General features: G+C 30.1%; 2 protein-coding genes across 16 annotated transcripts in view; one reads left to right on the top strand and one right to left on the bottom strand.

Moving 5' to 3' along the window:
* Window positions 1-158: 158 nt before the first annotated feature.
* LOC107453246 (uncharacterized) lies at window positions 159-14,889 on the top strand. 12 transcript variants are annotated; one of them, XM_071179667.1, is made up of 5 exons: window positions 368-619; window positions 1,561-1,668; window positions 3,518-3,614; window positions 5,881-5,970; window positions 14,052-14,889. In XM_071179667.1, exons 3-5 carry the CDS (start codon window positions 3,542-3,544, stop codon window positions 14,561-14,563), a joined length of 675 nt encoding a protein of 224 aa, XP_071035768.1. In that variant the 5' UTR covers window positions 368-619; window positions 1,561-1,668; window positions 3,518-3,541; the 3' UTR covers window positions 14,564-14,889. The 12 variants fall into 12 exon arrangements, with proteins under 12 accessions (XP_015925486.1, XP_071035769.1, XP_015925485.1 ...); XM_071179663.1 differs by lacking the exon at window positions 14,052-14,889 and adding an exon at window positions 11,019-12,826 and having other exon boundaries at window positions 373-619; XM_016070000.3 differs by lacking the exons at window positions 368-619; window positions 1,561-1,668 and adding an exon at window positions 159-315.
* Window positions 14,890-15,060: 171 nt separating this feature from the next.
* LOC107453245 (uncharacterized) overlaps window positions 15,061-25,117 on the bottom strand; it is a 74,424-nt gene continuing 64,367 nt past the window's right edge. For all 4 annotated transcript variants that reach the window (XM_071179661.1, XM_071179659.1, XM_071179660.1 and 1 more), the window contains exons 4-6: window positions 20,156-20,315; window positions 17,774-17,929; window positions 15,061-15,320 (exon numbers count right to left, since the gene is read on the bottom strand). In XM_071179661.1, the coding sequence (XP_071035762.1) occupies window positions 15,179-15,320; window positions 17,774-17,929; window positions 20,156-20,315 (458 nt within the window). In that variant the 3' untranslated portion in view covers window positions 15,061-15,178. The remainder of the gene's footprint in view (window positions 15,321-17,773; window positions 17,930-20,155; window positions 20,316-25,117) is intronic.

The raw sequence follows: 25,117 nt of genomic DNA, 5'->3' as shown, positions 1-25,117 counted from the left end.
ATAATTTGTATAGGGAAATTATCAATGAAAATCGGTTTAATAATATTTTATATACTTTTCAGTGACAAAAAAAATACTATAAAATAATAATCAATAGATTAAAATAACTTTTTATTAAAATAGATACGAAATTACTAATTTTACATCAGTTTTAATTTTTTAGATAGGGAAAAAGAGGGAAAGTTCAAAATATTTAGGGATAAAGTTGATATCTAAAATTGAAATAGTTTTTATTTGGCAACGCCTCGCTGATGAATCAGAAGATATTCCGACATTTCAGATTTCATTTTAGAACGAGTTTGTTCAATTCATGTGGTATGTTTCTGATAAATTTTTTCAATTTCACCTCTACCTTTTTTTCAATGCATTTTAAAATTGTATTGTTTTACATATAATTCTAAGTATTTAGCAATTAGCACCATAATTTATCCGTTCGAGAAGTCATTGATTAAGTGCGCAGTTAGGCTAAAGGAAAAACAAGTTTGTTCCGCTTAAAAAGTTTTTCAGTTTATGAACCGAACTTTTTAAATTCATCTAATTTTTAAAGTCAAAACATAAGAAACATGATAATTTCATCAAGTTTGAATGACTAGTTTTTGCATCATAAATATTGAATTATGTAATTATCAAAAATATTTTTTCGCTAGTTAGTCCTAACTTGAACCGAATTTATATTGAGCAATAACACTATTTTTAAAACGTTTTTGAGCATTTAAAAAACTAAATAGATAATTAAGAATGATCTTATAAATAACTGACCTGTATTTGAATTTATTACGTCAATTGAAACTTAGTGAAATGTTGCATATTTTAGTAGATTATGCTATAAAAATACGTATTTATTAATGTTTATTTGCAATAAAATAACTGGCGGGCAAAATTACAGATCGAATTATTTTTAAGGTTTCTCTTAAATTTTCTTAAAATATGATTTTAGCACACCCCAGAAAACAATGGTCAAAACAATAAAAAATTGTCTAATAATGCTAAGAAAGGTTGTAAATATTAATCTTAAAATACTAGACATTTTGCATTTTCTTTTATTTGAATACACCAGAATGCAGCTTTATTTAACCAATGTGTGTTCTACTCATTTATGTGCATTTTTAAAAGGACTGTATTTTTAATAAATAAATAATTAAAAATATTTTTATGTAGAAAAAAGCTAACAAATGAAATATCTGAGCTAAATTTTTTGTTCAGTAGAATTCTCTAAGGAAATTAATGACGAAAAATGAAAGTGTCATGTTATTGCCTGCCTGAAATGTCTTATCTTTACCCTTACTTTTTTTGTCTGGGTATAAATATCTAATTTTCCCTTACATGATATTTTTTTTCTTTTCTGCAATACTTTGGGATTGGGAGTAACTTGTGCTGATTTATGTAAAATGCTAGATAATGTTGGAAATATGGTGAAATAAGTGAAGCAGAGAAAATGATGTACAGAAAATTTGGCTGACATGAATTAACACAGAAAAATGATGTTCTGTGCTAGCAGAAGGATATCTTTGATATATAGGTACATGTCACTTAAAAAACGAAATACAACTGACCCTTTAGGTTCAACAAGAAACATGTTAAGGGTTCAATTTAAAGAAAATTTTGGAACCTGCAGACATTACTAAGTGTGATCATAATTTTTAGTACCAAGCAATTGAAAAAAACATAGTAAGTGCATCACAAAAGATTTGCACTTTATTTTATCAATTGCTCAGCATTGTTATACGCTGTATAAATCTGTTATCTTCTTGAAAACTAAAGCCCTGGTCAATATAACATACTTGCTAATAGTGTAATCAATAATTAGTTAACATTGTAACCATGCAGTGCATATTAACTTTTGCTTTTGGTTCTTTTTAATCCTTTAATTCTTGATCTCTTACTCTGCTTGTGGTACATTTAGTTTGGGGATATTTCCATATCGTGATCTGTTGCGCCAACTACAATCGCCAAGGTGCCAAATAGATTTTAAACTTGCAAATTTAAAAAAAAAAAAAGGGAAAAAAATTTTAGATGTTTGCCCAGGGGTGGCGTTGAATTATACATTTCGAGTTGGTCACTTTTTGTGATGTCTTTTTTTAGTTTCTCCCGGGCCGCTACCCGGAAGTTGCCAAGACTTGACGATTATTCTGCCACAGATCAGGATACGGAAATCTCCCCTTTACTTTTCTTTCTTGTTAAGAAAATCAAATTTTCTACATGCTCTGTGATGGGGATATTGTATAACCATCCGTAGGAATGTTAACGATAATGGGAATTACAACAAAAGTTTGAGCTATGATTAGTGATAATAGTTTTGATTGTTTTCAATGAATGTTAGGAGAACTTATACGCAAATATAAAAATTTAAAGTAAATATTTTAGAAATATTTAGTAAATTAAGCAAAAGTACATATTAATAAAGTAAGAAACATTTTCGGTGAAGATCCAGTTAACAAAAGCGTCAGCTCTGAAGATATTGTTTTGCCTATAAAGCTTAAAAACATGAAAAAGGTCTAATTATACTACAAAAATCAGACTTATAGTAAGGTATAGTATGCTGTATGTTTTTGTGCCATAATTTGTAGTTTATTCATATTGTATAGCTTTTTTCATAATATGTACAAATAATGCCTTTTCTTCTAAATTTTGCTTACCTCCAGAACAGTAATTTCATGTTAATCATTTTATTGATTTTTTAAGTTATTTAAATATCAGCTCAAGTCACAAAGTTTAAATTCGTAAGAATGGCTTTGGTTCATCTGGTATAAAACACATCTAAGGGTGATAACTTTAATTCAAATGTCGTGATGATAGCATATTAAAAATATCAGAATTAAAAAATCTGGGTGAAAAATTAGATGAAAGGAAAACCATGTGAAATCATAAAATAGAAAAAACTATCATCAAACGATGTAAAATGATGCTGGAATTATCAAAAATCAAACGTGACTGAAAGTGATAGCGCAGATTTAAAAGTCACATGTTGTAACAACGTTTTAAATATATTGGGGTTCGTGTGAAAGGCCATAATAATGAGGCTGAAAAAACTAATGAAAAGACACATTGATGTTTCAAAAAAATTAGAATTAAAGATAATGATTTCTAAAGCTAAATCTTTCTCATTGAGAATTTTCCTAAAAAATAATTTTTATAGCAAAAATCTGCCATTAAAAACAAAATTGTTATTGACCCCTGATAGCATAGAAATACCCTAACCTAACATCATTTTTCTCAGACGAAATATGTAAATTACCTATTTCCTTTGTAAAAGTGTGGATTGAGTTTTATCTATGCATGTTTAATTTTTGGTACATTTTAGTTAGGTTGTTGCAAGTATATCCAATTTATTATTTTTCATTTATGTATGTTTTTTTTTTCATCATAAAACAAAGTAAACATTCTCGCCAATTAAAAAAATTAAAAAAAAAAAAAGCATTGGATTTACTTGCACCTAATAACAGTGAAATACCTAATTTTATTATGAGATATTTTTTCCTTTTTTTTGGTGTTGCCTAATTTCTCTATATTTTTTTAGAGTTAGTTCATTTGAAAAGGCGAAATGGAAACTATAACCATTATAAAAACTTCTGAAAATGGGGAGACTACTACTGAAGAAGCGCAAGTTCAAGAGAGTAAGCATTAACCGTTTGTTAATAATTTCTAGTAACAAAAATCTTAATTTAAGATGTTCAAAATATATATTGATGCCCAACCATGTAAATGTGTTTCCTAACATGTAAATATTTTAAAACTTTTTTTGATAATTAAGCAGTTGCCATTTATTTTCTTAAAACTACACTGTGTTCCAATCAATAAGTAATTTTGTGCAATTAGTAAGGTTTAACTTGTTATTCTTTACTTAATTTTACTAGTGTTATATTAGTATTATAGAATATATTAGTAATTTGGATACCTTTATTTGCTTATTTTAAAGCTGATATAGATATGCTAATAAAATTTTTTCCAGCTTTTTTTCTCTCCATTTATGCTTGTTTTGAAAATTCGGAACTGATTTCTTATGCAGCTGCCCCTGATGTTGGCAATTTTTTTTTGCCAACTACTTTCGGCGCATTTTTATTGATGCTGCTTTTGTTGGATGCCGAAACATGTAACTGAAATAAAATACTGTAACCCTAATAAATTCAAAGTTCACTTGTATTACCGTCATTTTTTAGCAACACAAAAAATTATTACATAAATAAAAAAGAAACTACAGATTTATGTCAAATAGCATCCCTTAGGTAACAGTTGTGTTACCACTATGCTGTAATTTTTATTAAAAAAATATAGCAATTATACGCGCAAAACTATTATTTAACAACAAACATCCATATAAAAAATTTACAATAATAAACACTTTGAAGTTATTCACTTATAAAAATTTTTTTTCCTTCAAAATACCTTGTAATTATACCAATCTTTAATCATCGTTTTCTACACCCAACTGTAAAAAATTTACTCCAGTCAAATGAAATCTTTTCACATTTGACAAATTTACATCATAATGCAGCGAAGTCAACATTACTGGGCTCTATTCAAAACAAATGCTTTTAATTAAAAATTATAGTCTCACACTCGATTGACATACTCAGATTCTGTGCATCACTTAAAAATTAATTTGTAGGATTTTAATCATAAACTACCATCAGTGTGATGGATTTCTATGTAAATTTATGCTGGGCAACACACTAAAAATAAACATAGATAATAGTTTTGTGTATTATTTTAAAGTAAATGTGAAAAATCCACAACTAATCAAAACAATCAGACAATATCCTTAACCTTAAAAGAACGTCAGTGTTTTGAATTCCGGTCAAATTTATACTGGACAATTGCACTTAAATCTTTTTTAATTTAAAAAATGAAGGTATTATGTACCTATGTTTTTTTTTAAGAAGAAAAAGTTTTGTAAAGCAAAAAATTTTTTAACAAAATTTTGTATAAATTTTTTTAGACCAAGCATTTTCTCATGGCTGCTTGAGTTTCTTCCAAAGCCTTGTTCGCAGTGTCAAAGATATTCCGCTCTCCTGAATATAATTAATAGCGACAATTATTGGCGAGCCTTTTAATTTTTATCTAAAAAATCTGCCCTAATTGAAGCATAAAAGAATTAAAATCAATATCTAGATTGATAATGATTATCAGTCCATAGTTATTGCCTGCAATATAAACTGTTATAGTATGCGTCTTAGAATATTAAGATTACCATTGGAAAAACTAATTAATAGCTTCAATAATTTTGGCAATATTTTTTATATGTGATATACAATATGAATCACAATTATAGTTTTATATAATGCAAATATTGGGCATGGTTTAATATCTAATAAAATGTTTCCAACGTCTAAAAAGAAACTTGCCCCAGGTTTTTGATGGATTTCAACAGTTTTTATCACTTCTCCACAGCTTTTTGAAGGTCATGTCTAAAAACCAGTTTTTGATGTGAAAAAACCAACCCTGGCTCCATAGGGGTCTCCCCCATAACTACCACACTGCTTCCAATTTTTACATCACACTTTGCACAAAAATGCACCAAACCTCACATTTGCCGTTATCATCAATGTTGGTGAGAAAAAATACTGAAAAAGTGCAGATGTGTAACAAATCAATACCAAAAATTCAGCATAAAGTTTTTAAAACTGGTGAGCAAATTTAGATTTTTGGTAAAATTTTTGTATGCAGATTATTTACTGAAGGTAATGTTAGATATAAAAAGAAAAGACTGGTAATAAATAACATGCTTTGTTAGTGCAGTGTTGTGAACTTTTTATTTTATTTCAATAGCTGTATTTTCTAAATTATGCCTAGTTTAGGGAAGTAAAAGTTGTAGACATATAGCAAATCTTTACTTTAAAATTCTTTTGATAGCTACACACTCAAATTCTTATTTCTTCCTAGCTACAAACTTGAACAATGAGGTTATAAGGACTATCACTATTATTGAACCTTCAGAACATGATTATTCTAATGAAGAACATTCTCAGCAGAGTAAGTTCTTTTTAATGAATTTAAGTTAGTGGTAGCTTTTTTGTCCCCAAGTATTGTCTTAAATGTAAAAACAGATATTTTTATTTTACTTTATAAAGTCAATTTTATTAAAGAAAATGTTTGATTGGACTTGAGCAATAAATAAACAAAAGATTAATATAAATCATCATGTTCTATAGGTATTTCTTTTTTAAATGCTGTGTTTATTTTTTCATTGTATATCAATGTAATCAACCAAATGTATGCTTTAAATAAAGTTAATACTATTAATACCAAAAATTTACTGTAATTCTATATTGAATGTAAATTTTACATCGTCAATTCTTTTCCCTCTTTCCATATCTTTTAAAAACATTGTTCTGAGTCTGAGTTTATAGAAAATATTTCCAGCTTATGATTAGGATATAAAATTAATAAGATGGCATTCTTTATAATTATTATGTGTTTATTTTATTATATAATTAAGCTTTCCTTGAATGAAGCACAGTATGAAAAATAGCATTGTCAATTTTTATGTAAATGACAAATATTTCACCCTTACTTATTCATAATCCATCTGTATAAGATTATTGTATTTAAAATTTAAAAAAAAAAAAACTTGTTTTTTACTTTTTATTAATGAAAATAAATCAGTGTAAATTTCTATTATATTCAGCTTAATTGTATACATTTTATAAAATCAAACTATAGAATTCTTCATAAACTCTGTTGATAAAACTCAGTTCACATTCACAATGTAAATGAAAACTCTCATTCTCTTTTCTTCACTTTCTGATATTTTGAATTCTGCTGTAATTCTCTGATTGCTATAAAAGGATTCTAAAGTAAAATTGCTGTAATAGAATATGTTTGCCTGAAGCAAACCACACTTATTTTGTTTTGTTTATTATTTTATATTCATGTATAAAATTACCTATTCTGGGACACTTTGTATGAGTCAAATGATAATAATAGGAAAGCAAAGATCAAGTAGAAAATCTTTATGCTATATTCATAAAATTAGAAGTGATACTGACTTTTTTAATTGACAAATTTTGTAATATTTTCTGAATATTTGTGATTTTTCTAAAACTTAATTAACACATTTGAATTTTAGAGAACTGAAGTTTTGTAAATTTTATAAATAGTTTTTCTACTTAAATGTTCTAATAATTAGTAAAATAAGACTAATTATTTTTATATTGACTTTAAATGCATATTTACGATACACCTGTAAATTTTTAATTAACTTTAAACTATGTGTCATATGGAAAACATTTTATTATCAAGCTTATTGTATATACAAATGTTTAATTTAATTTCAATACAAGTTTTTAAAAACTAATTAGTAGCAAGCTTAAAGACAATCTCTATGTTTAAATTTTCTTTAAAAAAAAAAATAGTACGCTGAAAAGGGGATTTATTGATGAACAACAAAATTTAAAGTTTTTTGTTTGAAATTTTAATCTGAAAATTATGAAAAAATAAACATTTAAATTTGCATTTTTAAATAAAAGATATTTATTTAAAAAAAATAATGGTAAAATTTAATATCACTAAAAAATTCATTACATAAGAAAAATCTTTCTAAAATAAAGGAATCTAATTAAAAATTAAAGTTATATAATTATCAGTCACTTAATAAATCAGAAATGGGCTTTTCATTAAAACAGGTTATTATCAAAGCAACCTTTACTTGAAAAAGTAAAATTAAAAGGCAGAGTTTTTATGGGATGGTTACTTATTTTTATAAGGAGGGCACATTTATAAAGATAAAAGAGCAAGTGAGGCAGGCTGCCTTCTGAAAACACTTAGGTGAAATATGTAAAGATGAAATACATATCATAATAATGACATATTTCCATGTGATTAAAATAAAAATTTTATCTTAGCACTATACGAAAGCTTTCTTCATTATATATCTTCAGTATTAAATACAAAATTTGTCAAACAATTCTGTAATTAAGTTACTGTGCAAAGATTAAATAATTTTAGCAATAAAATAAATTTAATATCTAACAGGTATTGTGAACATATTCATCTTAAAATTACTATTGTAAGGCATATAACATTATAAAAAGTGAGACTTTGATAGTTTATACCTTGGTTAAAACTGCCTAAGTCTGTTACTTATGAAACTTTTGCAAATACTGTTTATGGTTGTTAAATTTTTAAACTTAGATTACTTATAAATTAGGATCTACATTTTTGTATTTGTCTTTGACCTTTATGTGACTAAGAAGAAAAAAAACTTTTTAAAGTTGAGATACGTAGCTTTTACCCCTGTGTTATTTCCGCAAAACTTAAGCTGTGAATTTAGTTTTCTCTCTCTCTCTCTCCCCCCCCCCTCCTTCATGTTTTAATCTACTATACGAGAAAATAAGCTGAGTAATCTTTTTTTGTTAAAAAAATGTTAGTGAATTATATTTTTTTTAAATTTGCATATGTATTATAAAATAGATTTATAATAAGTACGTCTGATAATGTTATGAATCCTGTTAAAATTTTAAAAATTGTTTTAAAATGTATGAATTTTTTTATTTATTATGTTCATTAAGTTTTGTAAATTGTCTATAACTAATTGATGTGTCGGTAAATAAGGGTTATTTGCAAAATTTGCTTTCCAACTCAACAGAACACTTCACTTTAATTGCTAAATTTGTAATCTTTTTTTATTTTTTTCATTATTGTCTTAGCAGAGATAGATCTGTATAGAAAATAAACATTTTAACTTTGTCTGACTTTATAATGACGCTATAACAAATTGGCTTGCATCTAATACTTACAAATTGCAAAGCTCATTCTAGGCAGGGTAAACAGGATGCGGCACACTGCTGCCCTTTTAGTCAAAAGAATCCACTCTGTTGCCTCTAAAGTAAATTAGTGCCCTGATGTAATAGACTCCATACCCTTTCCTCAACCCTTTTTTATTTCCCCCCCCCCCAAACTCTACAATGGATTTCTTAAACTTTTTTTATTTTCAACTATTTTTATTTAGTTTGTCGTTGCTGTCAATACATAGATTTATATGGGAAAGGAAAAATAGCCATCACACCCCCTTGTTGCTTTTGTTTTTGAGAGTTTGCCGTTACTTCCACTATCATTAAATCATAATTTTTTTTTATTATTATTTTTTTTAATATCGGCAGGCACTGAACTTTTGTTCTTTGCCTTAGAAGATGCCACAAGTGTTGCTCATTTATCATTACCCAGTGGGCACCTGTGAACCAAAGTCAAGGAGGCGAGCAACATTACCCACGCCACTCTGCCACAAATACCCATTCATGGGGTGGGCCACATTCATACATTCACACATCAGAAGACAACACAGAGAGAGAGAGAAACTTCCATACCCAGAGCGGTCCCGCAGAGGACTGATCGTTAAGACACAGTTCTCAGCAGATCACCGAAGTCAAGCATCACTGGCTGCGGTCAGTGTGCGGGTGGGTGACCACTTGGATCAGTCTGCGTAGGGACCGAGGGTGTGCGGTATTGGTCCTTGTTAAACTGTGCTACCGTAAAGAGCTCGACTTCGCGCAGGTCTTCGGGCTACCGAGGTGGGGGTGCCATCCCCTCCGCAGAGGATCAAAATTGTGATGGCATGTCTTGTATACGGTCTGGGAAACATCCTGGATCATCCTCCAGGATGTTTCCCAGACCGTCGCCAATAGCCCATTGTGCAGCTCTAGTGCGACGTAAATTAACAACAACTCCATACCCAGAGCGGGATTCGAACCCGCAGCCATTGGCTTCGCAGTCAGGCACGCTAACCACTCAGCCACCTGGTCGGCTAAAATCATAATTATTATTAATCATTTTAAGTATTAAATCATAACTACAGACACTCAAATACATACATTTAATATTTTATAAATATATGCATGCTTTGTAAATAAATTACTAAGCTAATTAGCTCATTTACTCGATATATATGTTAATTTATTAATAAAAATGATGATTGCTTTGATTATTAATAAAAAATATGATTGCTTTGCTACTTTTAGTAAAGTAAAAAAAAAAAAATTTCTTTTACTAATTGACAATGTTTTTTAATAGAACGTGTAAAGCCCATAGAAAGAAATTATTGCCTTTTTAGAATAATAATACCCCTTTTTTAATCTTTTGCACCCTGCCCTTTTTTCTGCCTAGAATGAGCTCTGCAAATTGTATGTGTTTTAAAAGTAATTGCACACTGATTAAACACAGCAAACAAGAGCGCATATCATTTACTATGCTTAGTTTCATTTATATTCAAGCATATCGAATTTAGTTTAAAAGTTAAAAAAGTGTAGCCACTCTGCAAAGTCACATTTGATGTTTAGAGACAACATTAAAAAGTAGTGAAAACTCAAGTGACTACTTTGCTCATGTGTTTCCCTTTTGGAAAATGACAAATAATGTATCAAAATAATTATAGAATCATCTGAGCTATGTAAATCGGAAGCAACTGGAGACTTTTTTCATTTTGTTACTGCCATTTTTCAAAATATTTTCGAAAAATAAAGGATCTGTAATATTTATGTTATACAGAAAACATTTTGCATTTATTTTTTATATTTACATAATTAAAATTAAATTATCAATCCTATCATCCCCATTTGAATTTTATTTTATAATTTCTGCTTTTTGTCTTATCAAAATTATATTGTACTTCTCAGTAAATATTTAATTTTTTTTTTCTATAATTGGATCAAACACAAATCTCTACATGGAAGGGTTAATGATTATCAAATGAAAATAATTGTTCACTATGTAATTTTCACTTGAATGTAATTTCACAGTTTCATGTTTGGCCCGGAGTTTTTTTAGTTTAAGTCCTATTCCTGGAAGCAGTCTAGAATAAATCATTGTTCCTGATTTGTCTTAATTAGCTGACTGTAGGTAGTAATGAAATGTAAAGCATTTACTGCCCCATTGTCCCTGATATGATTTTAGTAAAGTTAAAGCCGTTAACTGTTAATCCAAAGCAAACTGTATTTTTATTTGATGCTTACAAATTAAGTCACATAAAGGTTAAAAAGAAATAAAAATGATTCCTTTACATATGAATGATTTTTTAATTTTTATAGTCGAAATGGAACAATCTGCTGATGAGGCTGTGTCATATGGAACTCCGAAATTAGTACAGTGGAATGAAAATTTGGCTCTTTTGCTTTTAAACACCTACAAAGAGTATGTACAAGAGTTTGCTTCTCCATTCACCAAAAAGAAGACAGTTTGGAAGAAGATTTCTGAAATCTTGAATAATGTGCACGGACTAGGTGTAACTCCGCAACAGTGTGAAAACAAATTTAAAAGTATGACAATAGCTTACAGAAAAGCGTGTGAGAATAATAAGAAAACTGTCGCAAGTCACAGAAGTCAAGCATTGTTTAAAGAATTAGATGATTTGTATAGACACAATCCCGTGGTGCACCACATTGGAGTAGCTTCTTCTTCATCGGGGTTTCAATTTCAAAACGATGGTGATTCACAAGCCGAACATCTTCTGAAAACTCTGGTTAAAGGAAAGCCATTTAAAAGGAAAAGGCTGGAAATTCCTGATTGGGTAGGAAAAATTCTGGCAGGCATTGAGAAACGACATGCGGAGCGAATGGAAAAATATGATAGACTAATTTCAGTTTTAGAAAAAATTGCCAACAAACCTTAGGATTCAAACTGTTTAATTAGGGATACTTTAATTTTTAAAAACTCATTTATTTTTGTTGTGTTTCTCATAATTTGCTCAATAATGTTGGCATTGAAGTTATTTTGAAATATGGGTAATTTTGAATAAACTAGGCCAACTTAGGAAATTTGTCACATGATTGTCAACAATAAATATAGTGAGTGAAATGTCTTATTCTATTTCCAAAAAAAAAGAAGCTATTTTTGAAATATTGTTCTGATTTTAGTGAGTTTGAATTTGATTATACAAAAAATGTATATTTTATTCAAATTCATAGTCTCACTCTCAAAAATAAATATTTTATTCATAGTCTCTATTTTTATGAATTCAGCTAATTTATTTGTATTAGCTAAGTGTATTTTATTTTTAAAAAAAATAGTTGAAAATAAATATTTTGAAACTCATATTTCTTTCTTTTCTTATAAAGCATTCAATGTTTGTAATTTAATATCATACGATAATATAATTATTTGTACTGCATCAGTTTTAAATGAGACTCTTAACAATTTTAAAAAAAGATCTAGCTGCTCAATTCCAATCAAACAATTTTCATAATAGAGTTTGAATGATGATTATTTTTATGCATTTACTGTGTTATTTTTGGTTTATATTTTAACGTTTCAGGAGTAGGTGTTAAATAAGTAATTGGTCCATTATTTTACAAACAAAAAAAAAAGGCAATGAGTACTATAAAAGTTCTTCAAGCTTTTGTCCTTTCTATTTTTACGAAATTAATTAGTAAAAAAAATTTTTATTGTGCAACCATTTCTAAGGTGTGAAATAATGTCAACGAATTCTGTAACAGGTAATCTACAGCAGACTTTCTCTGCAGATTGCTTGTTTTCAAACTCATTTATTCAACTCTGTGTGCATGCTGTCAAAGGGTTTAAAAAATTTCTGGAATATTTTTGACCATTAATTTTTAAAATTACTAGAAATGCGCTTAAAAACTGTCAGAGAGTTGAATAAATTATTTTCTCTACATTTATGTGTTACTAATATTGAAATAAAACATGTACCTGACTTTAATTTAAGAGTACCACTATAATTATTTTTGTTTTGGTATATTAAATGCTACTATTTTGTGTTTATAATCATTTGGTTTGCCTACAAATAAAGATGTATTTGACTTATGATCATTATATTTATATGAAATGTAAATATGTACTTTTCAACAACATGTATAAATAAATACTTTTTCTCACTTTATTTTCCTATTAATCAGACTATACTAGACTATTTTATTTACCTACATATTAACTTGTTTGTTAATAGAATCTTCTAACAGTTCTAATGGTTTTCAAAAAATTTTTGTTCCAAAGCCACTTTAGCTTATTTTTTCGACTTTCCTGCTTTAATTGAATTTATCCTAATAAATTACTATAGTATTATTAATTTAGCTTTCTGTTTACTATTGGGACATCTTTCAGGAAATTATCATTGAATTTTTTCCTTCTAAGTTATCAATATAAGAAATACAGTATTAATTCCTTGGTGTTTATTGCAGAATCAGCTGAAAATTTAGCTGCATCAATAGAATGTATCCTACTTTATTTATTTTTAACTTAGAACCTTCATAACTTTATCATAGCTTTTTGTGAAGGCGTTTTATTGGGTTAATAATTTTGAAACAAACATTTGCAATTTAATAGAAACTCAGAATTAAAGTCCTTTTTCGTCCAAAACTAATCTTTAATTTGTAATTTAAGTTTTTTTTTTTCTTTTCCTTTTGTTAAAAGAACATCACATAAATTTGTTTTTTAACAATATTTATTTTCAAAAGAAAAAAAAAGAGAACCATTTTTGAACAAAAGTTAACATGAATTTTTATTATATTTCAAAAAAGTAAATTGCTTTTACCTGAATTAGTAACTTATTTTGCCAACATTCTCATTTTAAGAACACGGAACAACAATTTTTGAATAGTTAGGAAGCATATTGTGCATCTCCCCTTATATGTTAAAGAAAAATACCTACTTTATTTGCTGTATTTTCCAATATAGAATTGTATGAATTATTATTAATTTCTTTATAAAATTACTCAAAAAATAAATAAATTACAATAATAATTATAACTTGCTGCGCTTAACAGCACCAAATTGTGTAGCAAATATTCCAAATGATTATTTTATTTATAAAGTTATTTAAAATTACTCTGGGAAAAAAATTACTCGTTGCACTTAGCAGCATAAAATTGTGTGGTAGTATTAAAAATGATTATTTTGTTGCTAATTTCTTTATGAAGTTGTACAAAAATATTCTAAAATCAATTAAAATTGCTATTCAGACTGTTCTTAAACATCGAATCATGTCCCTGTCTTTTTGAAAGTTTCTAACAATGACAAGATGCATTGATAAAAGCAAAACATTTTCCCCGACTTAATATTTTGTTTTCCATTTAGACAACTTGTAACACTTATTTTCAATCTTATAGTTAGACACATGGAACATCAATCAGATAGCAATTGGGAAACTCCACGCTTGGTGCACTGGAACGAAAGCGCAGCTCTGTTGCTTTTAAGTATATACAGAGATAACATACAAGAATTTGCTTCCCCCTTCACCAAGAAAAAGGTAGTGTGGCAGAAAATTGCTGATTTAATGAACAGCTCTCACGGATATGGTGTTACGGACTTGCAGTGCGAGAACAAGATTAAGAGTTTGACGGTGGCTTACAAGAAAGCACTCGATTCCAACTCCAATCATGTTGCTAGGAGCCAAGCTGTGTTTAAGGAAATGGAGGAGATATTTGGTCGAAATCCCACTATGCACCGTTTCGCTGGAGAAGAAGAGCTGCCTCCTCGGTACAAGAAGAAAAGAAAAATTGACATTCCAGAATGGGCATCGCGAATGCTGGATGGCGCTGATGAAAGGCATAAGAAGAAAATGGAAAAATATGATAAAATTATTGCCCTTTTGGATAGAACATTGGCATCAGACAAATGACTAATAATAAATCCTTTTTCTTAACTTATCCAGTCATTCCTGCAAAGTGAACAGAATTTTGTCTAGAGATTTTTAATGCTTTTTTTTAAAGAGAAAAGTGTAGCATTGAAAAAACATTAAGATACCTTTTAAATGTTCTATAGAGCGAGAAACTTTTAATCATAAGGATTCATGATTGGAATCATCATAATTCATGATTGAATAATATGACTTATTTGGCTTAAAACTTTCAGTTTATATTTTGTGTTTTCTATTTTGCCAATGTAATTAAAATGTATAAAGCTAGTACTTGTTTTGAAACCTAGTAAATAGCAGCTAGTACTTGTTTTGAGCCCTAGTACTTGTTTTGAAAAAAAAAAACGTTTCTAATCAACTAGATGTTGTCGTCTTATGCCACTTGTCAATACCGATGAATTTTTTTTAAGGGGTGCACTTCTAACCAACTAGATGTGAAACATAATACTGGCAATGAACATTGAAACAGATTTCAACGAATATTTTCAACAATAAATAGAATTTATTGATTTATTAGGCGTGAAGTCACAGTGATTTTCTGCATGTTTAATTGGAATTAACAATAATTTTTTTTCTTCATCTGTACGTGTATACAAGTAGCTACTTTTCTTCTGCCACGGGACTTCCTATGCCTCCTATAATTGGAAGAGGTAATTTTCTATACCTCTTTGCAGGGAACCACTGGAACACCTTTTTAGCTTTAGTATCTCTATGATATTCTACACAAATCAGCTTCAAAAATCTAAAAGAAATTTATAGTTTTTTTTCTCACTTGTTATTTGAACTTATCGAGAAATATTACACATTTTTATAGAGCTCAGTTTGTTGCCCTGTAACGTTACAAGTTATCTCAACCATTCACTCTTAAAATTTACGTATAGGAAAAATATTATTTTTAGTTCTGTAATTTATGATTTTGAAATACAGCATGAAACACTGATGTGTGACTTTCTACATTAAAGGTAAAATCGTCCTAACACTGTTCACTTCCAAATAATAATTTGGAAGTGAGCATGAATTCAGAATGATTTTCAAATTAGCATTTAATTAGATTTAAGACAAACAGTTGCCGATTTGATATTTCATACAAATATAATTCCGATAATTTTTTTAAAAGAACCAATTAGACTTTTTTATGATTAAAAAAATACCAAAATATATTTTTATTTGTAATTTAGAGCGTCAGAAATATATATAAGTGACACTGGTGTTCCATCTGCTTCAAAGGGTTAAGAAATAGGTCAAGTTAAGTTTCCATATTTTGCCTAACTTAAGTATTCAAATAAGTTGTGAACAAATAAATGCCAGAGTATGAATTCGTTTTTCAAAATATATATAGAGTGGGGAAGTGACATGTTTTTAAAAAAATGGCAAATATGTGTAATTTTTTTTATTTATTTAAAGGGTTGTTTACACATCTGATAAAATCAAGATGTCTACCTGTCGCTTGGTTGTATGTGTATTCATGGTGCTTCAGAGCTCAAAATGTTGCAGATACGAAACTAGGTAGGTGGTAAAAAAAGACGTTCCTCGGTAGACAGTTTTTAATTTAAAGATTTCCTTTATAACTTTTGCCATGTTTCTACTCATTGAGGCCGAACGTGTTTAAATTAAGCGGTATAGAATTTTATTTCCATTGCAAAATACTGTAACTCAATAAATAAATGTGGAATCGCAAAGTGGTGAGTTAGTGTTGATGGAGTATGCCACAGGCTGCTAGTTTTAAATGAAATTAGGCAAATAAAAACAGATATAGGTATACAGTCAGATGTGCAGGGCTGATTGTGCTCCGGAAATCGAATGCCCTGATGTTTCAAAAAATCATTGATCACAGAACTTTCCGGAAATCAAATTTTCAAAGGTGGAACTTGGAAACAAAGTTTATTTTATTTGTTTGTAAGGGAGAGCCAGAGAGATACTTTAAAGCTTATATTCATGATTAATATTAATTTTTTATCAGTATATAGTTGTTATAATCCAGGGGTCTGTTTAGAAGAAATTTGGGTCCGTTATCGGATCCCTTACAAAATATCCTTTCATAAGAACGGACGCTTCACAAAACATCTTTTCATAAAAACGGACCCTTCACAAAATAATTTTAACTTAAAAACGGACCCTTCACAAAATAATTTATCTTTTAATCGGACCCTTCACAAATTTGTTTATCTTCATTATTGTTTTGTTAATCGAATAAACCCTTCCCAGGAAGGGGGTGGGGACGAAAGACAGATGTAAACGAACTAAATTTTGTCTTTCGCAGACGCATCTTCCTTTATTCGTTCGAAATGAATATTCTGTGTTCAGCAGTATAGGCTAAATACCAAATATTTATATGTTGCATCGCTAATTTAGTAGCTGCAATTGCTGTTTATTTTTTAAAATTTATTTTTTTTAATTATGATTTTACAGTGCATAATTTTGTATGTCTTTACAATTTAAAAAATCCTTGAAGAAGGTTATTTTGTAATAACGGACCCTATTTGCTCAAATTCACAAAAGCGGAACCCGGTTGAAAGAATGTGACTTAACGTTTATTTTATATTCACAAACTACGAGTAATTTTTTCACAATTTTACAAAAACGGACCTTTCACAAAATGTCTGGACAGACCCCTGTAATCATAAACTGAAGAAAGAAAAACATATTTGTAAAATTTAATTACTTCTCCAGGTCATCCTAGGTATGTTAAAATGGTATAGGTATGCGTTAAATTTTAAATATAGTTTAAGTAAACTAAGAAATATTGAGGAAAATGAAAAAAACCTTGTTTAAATTTTTTTTCAATTTAAACTGGTTTGTTTTTTTTTAACTCAAGAAATTTTCCGGAATTTTAACTTGGGCTCACAATCACCCCTGGATGTGTCAAGTTATCAAGAATGAATTTATAGTACATAATAAAAGAGGGCAAAATATTTATCACCCGATTACCTGCCTTACAGAGTGAAATTAACAGTTGTGAATAACATGGAAAAACAATGACTAATTTCTTTCTTAAGCTGACTTCTTTGATTAATTACCGCGATTATTCAACTTGCACAAGTTTCATTGTGGATGATTCTACAATAGTTACTTGTTAAAAATTCAGAAAGAAATTATTATCAATTCCCTTAAAGAATCTGTCCACACCTTTAAAATAACTTTCACAATATAAAAAACCATATTTTATATTGTGAACCGCTATATATTTTCACTTACGTTTTATATTTTTTGCATTTCTTGGTGAGTGGATAATCTTCGGCATAGCAATCTCTTTTCAGTACATTGAAATACATCTTTCCTACCGTATTAGAAGTCATACTGTTCACTTTTTCCAAACAATCGTAGAAGTCATAATCGCACTTACAGCTTAGTCTGGAAGAGAAAAAAATTTTTTTTTAGTATTTATTAAATTTTTCTTACATTTTACTCTGAGCTTATTGGAAATATCTTATATTTATCGAGGAAGAATGCTCTGTTTTGTGGATTTCTCTCTTTTTTTTTTTAACCCATAGGCAAAAATGGGTCTTGGTTTGGATTTGATGGCGTCATCACACTTTTCAACTACAAGAGTAATAGTAGACAGTGCGCATGCGTCGTCATTGCATGCGTGACCGCTGCTGTTTGATAATTTTTTTAGAATTCTCTTTTTCACTTTAAATTTTGTTGTGCATCAAGTTGGAGAGTTTATTTTTTAGATATGGAACCAGAGAGATCCCATAAATTCTTGTGTTGTGAATAAAAGAGAATTTCATCCTTTGAACGATATTTTTGTTTTCATTGTTTTAATTAAGAATCAGAAATTCTAACCTACAGTTCAAACTGGATCGTTTTCACTACTAATTCAGGAGAATATCACAAATAAAGAGAGTTCAAACTGATTGACTCGGTCCCAAAAGTTAGAGTTGAAGCAAGAAAAAAAAAACGATACCAATGCCTAAATTTACCGAGGCTGAAAAAGACAAAGACCATAGATGGGAATACCTTAAGCGTTACACACAAACGGGAAAACGAAAGGATTCCGTTCGCAAGTTGCAAGTGGTTGGAAGAATTGAACCCTACCGAAGAGCGAATGTTGGCTCTTCGAACCCCTTTCATGCAAATACGAGAACTGGGTGTTGATCACCAGTTAGGGATAAAAGGATCCATTGTCAACGTACCCAATGACTTGCGCAAGACTGCAGACTGTCTTCCACGCGATATAAATGATTCATTCACTATTCATGTAAAATTGAAAAAAGCCTAGCTTTCAAATCATATTTCATGTATGAACCTGTGAATCCAAAACGGGTGTATGATGCAGCTTACAATCTCTTTAAAACACCATTGTACCAATCCGAAAATGTTCATATTGATCTCGATTGGCTGTTCAATTTTTATTCAGTCATCAAAAGAATTTACACAGATTTTGTTTGAGCTGCATTCAAATATGTCTGCGAAATTGTGTACCGAGCAGTTCAGGACTAACAGTTAAAGATGTCCAAGATGAAAACCCAATAAAGTTGCTTTTCCAAAAAAAATTTGACAACAACCATTTTGCCAATAGATAGCCTGTGATCGCTGCAAGGCGATCACAATTTGTTTTATTTTTAATTTAGTATTGTAGTTCAGTTCCCAGATGTCGTGTTAAATGTCATTTTATAGAATCATTTCTCTACGAAGAGTTTTAATATGTTAAAATAAAATTTTTTACTATAGATTTACCTTTCTGATTACTTTATTTCTCTATAATGTGGTTAACCAGACGGTTAAAAGAAGAAAAAAATTATAAAAACTGGTTTAAAAATTTCCAATTTTAACAGTTTCATAGTAGTTGTAAAGTCAAGTAGTTTGTAAAGTCACAGTAAGCTGTCTTCACGTTAAATCAGATAAGAGACAGTTATAAAGACATTCAAGTCCTATTCTATTGGTGTTTTTTATAATCAATAATTTGGTCCTTTGGTTCAATTTTAAATTTATATTGAGAAGCTCAAGCTAACTTTACCTGAAAAAGGTATTTTTGTAACATAATCTCTCTCCTAAATTTGAAGTTAATTACTTTAACTGACACAAAAAAATTATTATCATTCAACATACACCCTTCACAACCTACAAGAAAGATAGAGAATTTTGAATGTAACTACATTTTGAATGAATTTTCGAATAGTTTTCTCAAATTTCTAAAGGCCTGTCACATCCAAAAAAAGTTCAGCAGTTGATAGTTTAAATCATAACTATTGCCAGATTAGCCACGATTTGTAGCTTAGGTGATACAGCGTTCGCCTCCCAATAAGGTAACCGAGGTTCGAATCTCAGCGGTGCCTGGTTGCTACGAACTCTGCTCCGGGCTTACACCAACTACAGTGCTGATGCAAAATTTCTCCAGTGGTAGACGAATCATGGCTTAAAGTCCTCTTGCCGTCAGGCTAACCGTCAGAGGTAAACTGAGAATTGGGTAGGCTGTTCAACGCCGGTTAAAAGAGACAATAATAAAATAAAATACAATCGATGACTGCTGAGGGGAAACTTTTATCTAGTTCAGACTCGTAGGTGGGACATCCCTATGACCTATATTATGTTTTTCTTGGCTAAAAATATTGAAAAGAAAAAGCACTTATTTACTTTGTGAAAGGTGAGTCATTTGTGAGGTTATTCTTTGTCTCTCCTGCTGCCATGGTATCATTGCATACATCGTGTGCTCGGCAGCAAAGGTCCGTATCCTTGTGGATACCGAGATCGTCATAACTCTTGGCTAGATCTCCAGATCCACACCATTTAGTCCCTGTAAGTCATGAAATTATAAAATATTATAAGTAAACGAAAAGTTTCTTGCAGGAATTGTAAAATGGCTTCACTGGATTGATTTCGACAAAAGAAGCAAACTGTGTATATAGTGCGGCCTTGGGGAGAATTCCTCCAGACTGAAAGTCTGGGGCTGTCTGCTGCTATGGTAACAAGCTGGAGCGCATTTCTTATGGGGGTGAAAGGGAGGAAAGAAGGTGCCGATTGGTTTACTCACGACAACCTATGCTAAGATTTAGACAAAACTATTCACCCCACACCTCTATTCGAAGTGACCTTTCCTCGTAACCACAGTACCCGCCATGACGCGAGACGGGTGTCTGGTGGAGTTCTCCTGAAAGCCGCACTATACTGAGATTGATCTCAATATTTGATATTTCATCTCGTCTTTGGTCTGTATTCAGATAGGTACTTTATTTACGTCGCACTAGAGCTGCACAATGTGTTATTGGCAACTGTCTGGGAAACATCCCTGAGGATGATACGAAAACATGCTATCGCAATTTTGATCCTCTGCAGAGAAGATGGCTCCCCTGCTTTGGTAACCCGACTATCTGCTCGCGAAGTCGAGCATTTTGCGGTAGAACAGTTTAACAAGGACCAATACCGCGCACTCTCGATCCCTAGGCTGATTAAAGTGGTGGTCGCTCACCAGCTTACTGACCGCAGCCAGTGATGCTTGACTTCAGTGTTCTACTGGAAACCGTGTCTTTACGATTAGTCCACTGCAGGACGGTCTGTATTCAGAACTTAGTATTAGCGGTTGTATATCTGCTTTCAACTGAAGCTTTTTACCATGTCAGTAGTATGCATGCTGGTGGAAGGGTTTGGAGATAAATAAAATTCAGCATAATATTTTACAAACTGAGTGCAAGTGTTATTCTTAAATGAACTATTTATTTATGTTTTGTTAATGCTATAGTTCTTCCAACAAAAATTCATTCTGATCGCAACTATGTATAAAATTAATGCGCTCGCAAAGGGTTAACTCACAAGGAATAGTTTCTAATTTTTACTGATCTGTATTTAGATGTAAGAATTAAACTAGAATTGAAAGGAACAGAAAACATCAACGGAATTAGCTGCTAAGATGTGTATCACACGTTTGACAAAGCCGAGTTATCTGTCAGTTATAAGAAGTGCTTAAGGCAACATATTTTATTTTATTTTATAACCGTCGTTGAACAGCAGACCCCATTTTTGGGTTTACGACTACTAATGTTCAACTCCGTAGCCTTGTAATTTTAAACCCAATCCAGAAGACAAGGAAACTCTTGGATCAAGTATTGGGAGAAATTTGCCCTCGTGAAGGACTTTTTGATGGAACTAACACGCATTTGCGTTACATGGAGAGGAGGACTACGAGAATCTCCCACGGTTAGCCTGACCCAAATAAAGAATTGAAAGGCTTGACAGAACAGTATAGGAATTAATTATATTTTATCCAAAGATGACATTCTTGCATCAAATTGTTCCTTAGTGTTATATCAAAATTCTTACTTAATTTTCTGGAATTTCTACTGAATAATATCACAATACACCCAAACGTGTTGCTACCTGCATAGAATCGTGTTTTTTTTTTTTTTTTAAATACCAAAAATCCTCTCATGAAGCGTTTAAAAGTGTTGCATATCATTATATTTCCACAAGCATTAACTTATTTTTTTATTTTATTGTTATGCTAAAACTTGTCTAATTTATATACAAAAATTTTTTGAGCATTATTAGATTTAAAAATCTGTTATTATCATTATTTTTTTAATTTTTTATATATATTACGCAACATGAACCGAGAGGAACGTTTTAACTGTTTCAGTTTGAATATTTATGTTTGCCTCATAAGTAAGGTTATTTCGGAAGTAAGGAGAAAGGCTCAACCTATTCTATTGCGTAACAAACTCGGCTTTGTGTGTGTTTGAGAAAGGCAAAACCTTTTCGCACCCTTGAGAACCGGTTTCTGTTTATATTCAGAGCAAAGATGAGAACTTTTTATGAGGAAAATACTTACGTTTTGGCTTTAAATTCCGTTAACAGTTAACTGAGCTACGCCACAAAATGAAAACTTGATTAGTTGCCTATTATCTTGGGATAAACAAGTTTTGTTATTATTTGCACATTTTCTTCTTCTTTCGTTTTCTTGTTATACAATTTTAAAGAATGTAATTTTACATAGCAAAATACAAAATTTGAGCCAAATTGGTCAAATAGTTCCCCAAGAAATTGAACTTTAAGTATGTGACTTTTTAAAAAAAAATTCAATTTCTCAGAAACTATTTGGCCGATTTCGTTCAAATTTTGAAATTTGCTATAAAAAATTAAAAAGTTGCAAAATATGGTGTATCTTACAATTCAAAACTTTTTGGCCACTCATAAATATAATAATAAATATTTACTGAAAGTTATTTTATGCATTGAATTATCTTTGGATAAACGAACTTTATAATTGTCAATATCGAACCCCTCTCCTGACCAAACTATTAGGACCATATTTCCCAGATTACGGCCACCTCCTATATTTTGGGGGTCAGAAATCCGAATCCATCAAAGAAAAGGTATGCTTGTCCAGAGAAAGTACGTTTTTGTGACTGATTTCGCAATTTAAAATGTCGTCAGCATTTATTAATTAGCATATCTAAGGGCACCCCCTTCAGTCATTAAGATCGAGACCTGGAATGTGAAGATCCGATCATTGGATCAAAAGTTATTCTGGGTGATCCGCTTTTATATTTTGAGCACTGTATACTGATGATGGTCTTAAAGTGTATAACAAATAAATTTCAATTACCTGGAAAAATAAATGGCAATGCATTTTGTGGGTCTTCTACACCATCTGAGTTATCCTCTATGATGGTGGACTGCACCAACAAACAACATGCACCCAAAATGAAACACTTGACTAAACGTCGCATTGCTTCGTCTTAGGTTCCTTTTTTAATTCACCACCTGCAGAAATAAATTATTAGGGCAAGAATCTAAGAATTGTTCCATTTTTTGTAATATCTTAGAAGTCGGGAAAATTATTGAAACATTGTGTATAGCTAGTTACGTTCTATTCGCTGTAGTATTAATGATAAAATTGTTTTATTTTACTATAATACATTTGATTTTTAACTCCGAAATAAAAATTGTGGGGGGAAAAAGACTAGCGAGAATTTTTTTTTTTATAAATTTGCCAAAAAACAAAAAAAATGTGCTAAGCATTACTTTGAAAATATCTTGTAGTTTTTTTTTTTTTTTTTTTTTTTTTTTTTTTTTTTTTNTTTTTTTTTTTTTTTTCTATTTTTAATGAAAATTTGAGCTTTCACCTTCATTTTGAATGGTAGACAAACTAATTTGGACGTAATATTTTTTGAATTATGTTTTGTTTTAAAAGTTGTTTTCGTCCAAAGGTTTAGTTTTTTTTTATTAAAATTTAAACATTTATTTTCATATTAAATGCTACGTAAGATTTAAAAGATTTGTAACTATCTTTCTTTTGTCCTCTAGTCTTTTCTCCCCAATAACGGGATCCTCAGAGATACCGGCGAAAATTCTCAGCGGCCATGTCGTATGATTATGCGGCATGTAAAAGATCCCTTGAGTGCCTCATTAGTCATTGGCTCTTGGCATTTCCGGCAAAATTAAATTCCTAGTGCACTTTAGTATCCAAATAGAGTCTCGGTGCTGCCATCTAGTGTGGCAGAAACTAGACGTCCAAATTAACATGACCAACGGTATCTCACCCATTGTGGTAGTCCTGAAAGAGTGGATACCACCTCTGGAGAACGCACTAGGTCTGCTCATCGGCAAGACCGATTGTGCAGCTCATTGGAAAAATAAAATAAAGAATTATAATAATGTTTTCATTGATTGCTCATACGTAACTATCTTTATTTTATTCATGTTAGGCAACATAAAGTTTAAATTAAAAGCTGAACTGATATTCCAACTCTGTAAAAATCTGTTATAAAAGGAAACTATAATATTGGACCTATTTTCAATATTTATTTAGCAGAAAAATATTAATTAAGTGTCATTTACTGCTATTACTTTGACAAATCAGAATTAGTTTTCAAGTGAGAGAAGTCTTGTTGCTTGAAAACAAAACATTGAAAAATTTTGAAATTTGGCATTTGAAAAATAATAAATTCTATAGGTTACCAATTATTTTGAATAAAAACTTAAAATGCAATAAAGCAATAACTTTTCCTAAATTTTCACTGTGCAAAAATAAATCGAATTTAATAAATAGTTACCTGAAGTTTAAAAAATTAAAAATAGAGTCATTACTTTACAAAATCAAATTATTTTAGCAAATAAATGCCCCTTTTAATTAATGACCTAGTAATTAAAACACATTTGCACCGAAAGTTCCGCTTTTGATTAAGTTAATAGAAAAAGGTAAAAAAAAGAAAATAAAAAGCGGCTTTTTGATTACCCATTTTTTAAGATTTTTTTTTTTTTTTAAATTTTTTCTTTATTTTTATTTTTTAAATCGGCTTTTTAATAGCCACTTCAGGACTAACCGCTTGCATATTACATTAATTTTGCGTTGCTAATAAAATAAGGCAACTCATAGATCCACCGTATATTTGTACACTATACATGCACTCACGCTATTTGGTACCACTTCAAAGATTGTACACTAACCATTTAGTAGATTAGATAGTAAGTTAGATTAATTTTACGTTGCTTATAAAAGAAGCTTATTCATAGATCCAGCGCATATCTGTACACTATACATGCACTCACGCTATTTGGAACCACTTTAAAAATTGTGAGCTTACCGTTTGTAAGTTAGAT

Source organism: Parasteatoda tepidariorum, chromosome 4 (assembly GCF_043381705.1).
Source record: "Parasteatoda tepidariorum isolate YZ-2023 chromosome 4, CAS_Ptep_4.0, whole genome shotgun sequence".
Classification (NCBI taxonomy): Eukaryota; Metazoa; Arthropoda; class Arachnida; order Araneae; family Theridiidae; genus Parasteatoda; species Parasteatoda tepidariorum.
The sequence above is the reverse complement of the archived record's forward strand: the minus strand, read 5'-3'. Positions and strand labels throughout refer to the sequence as shown.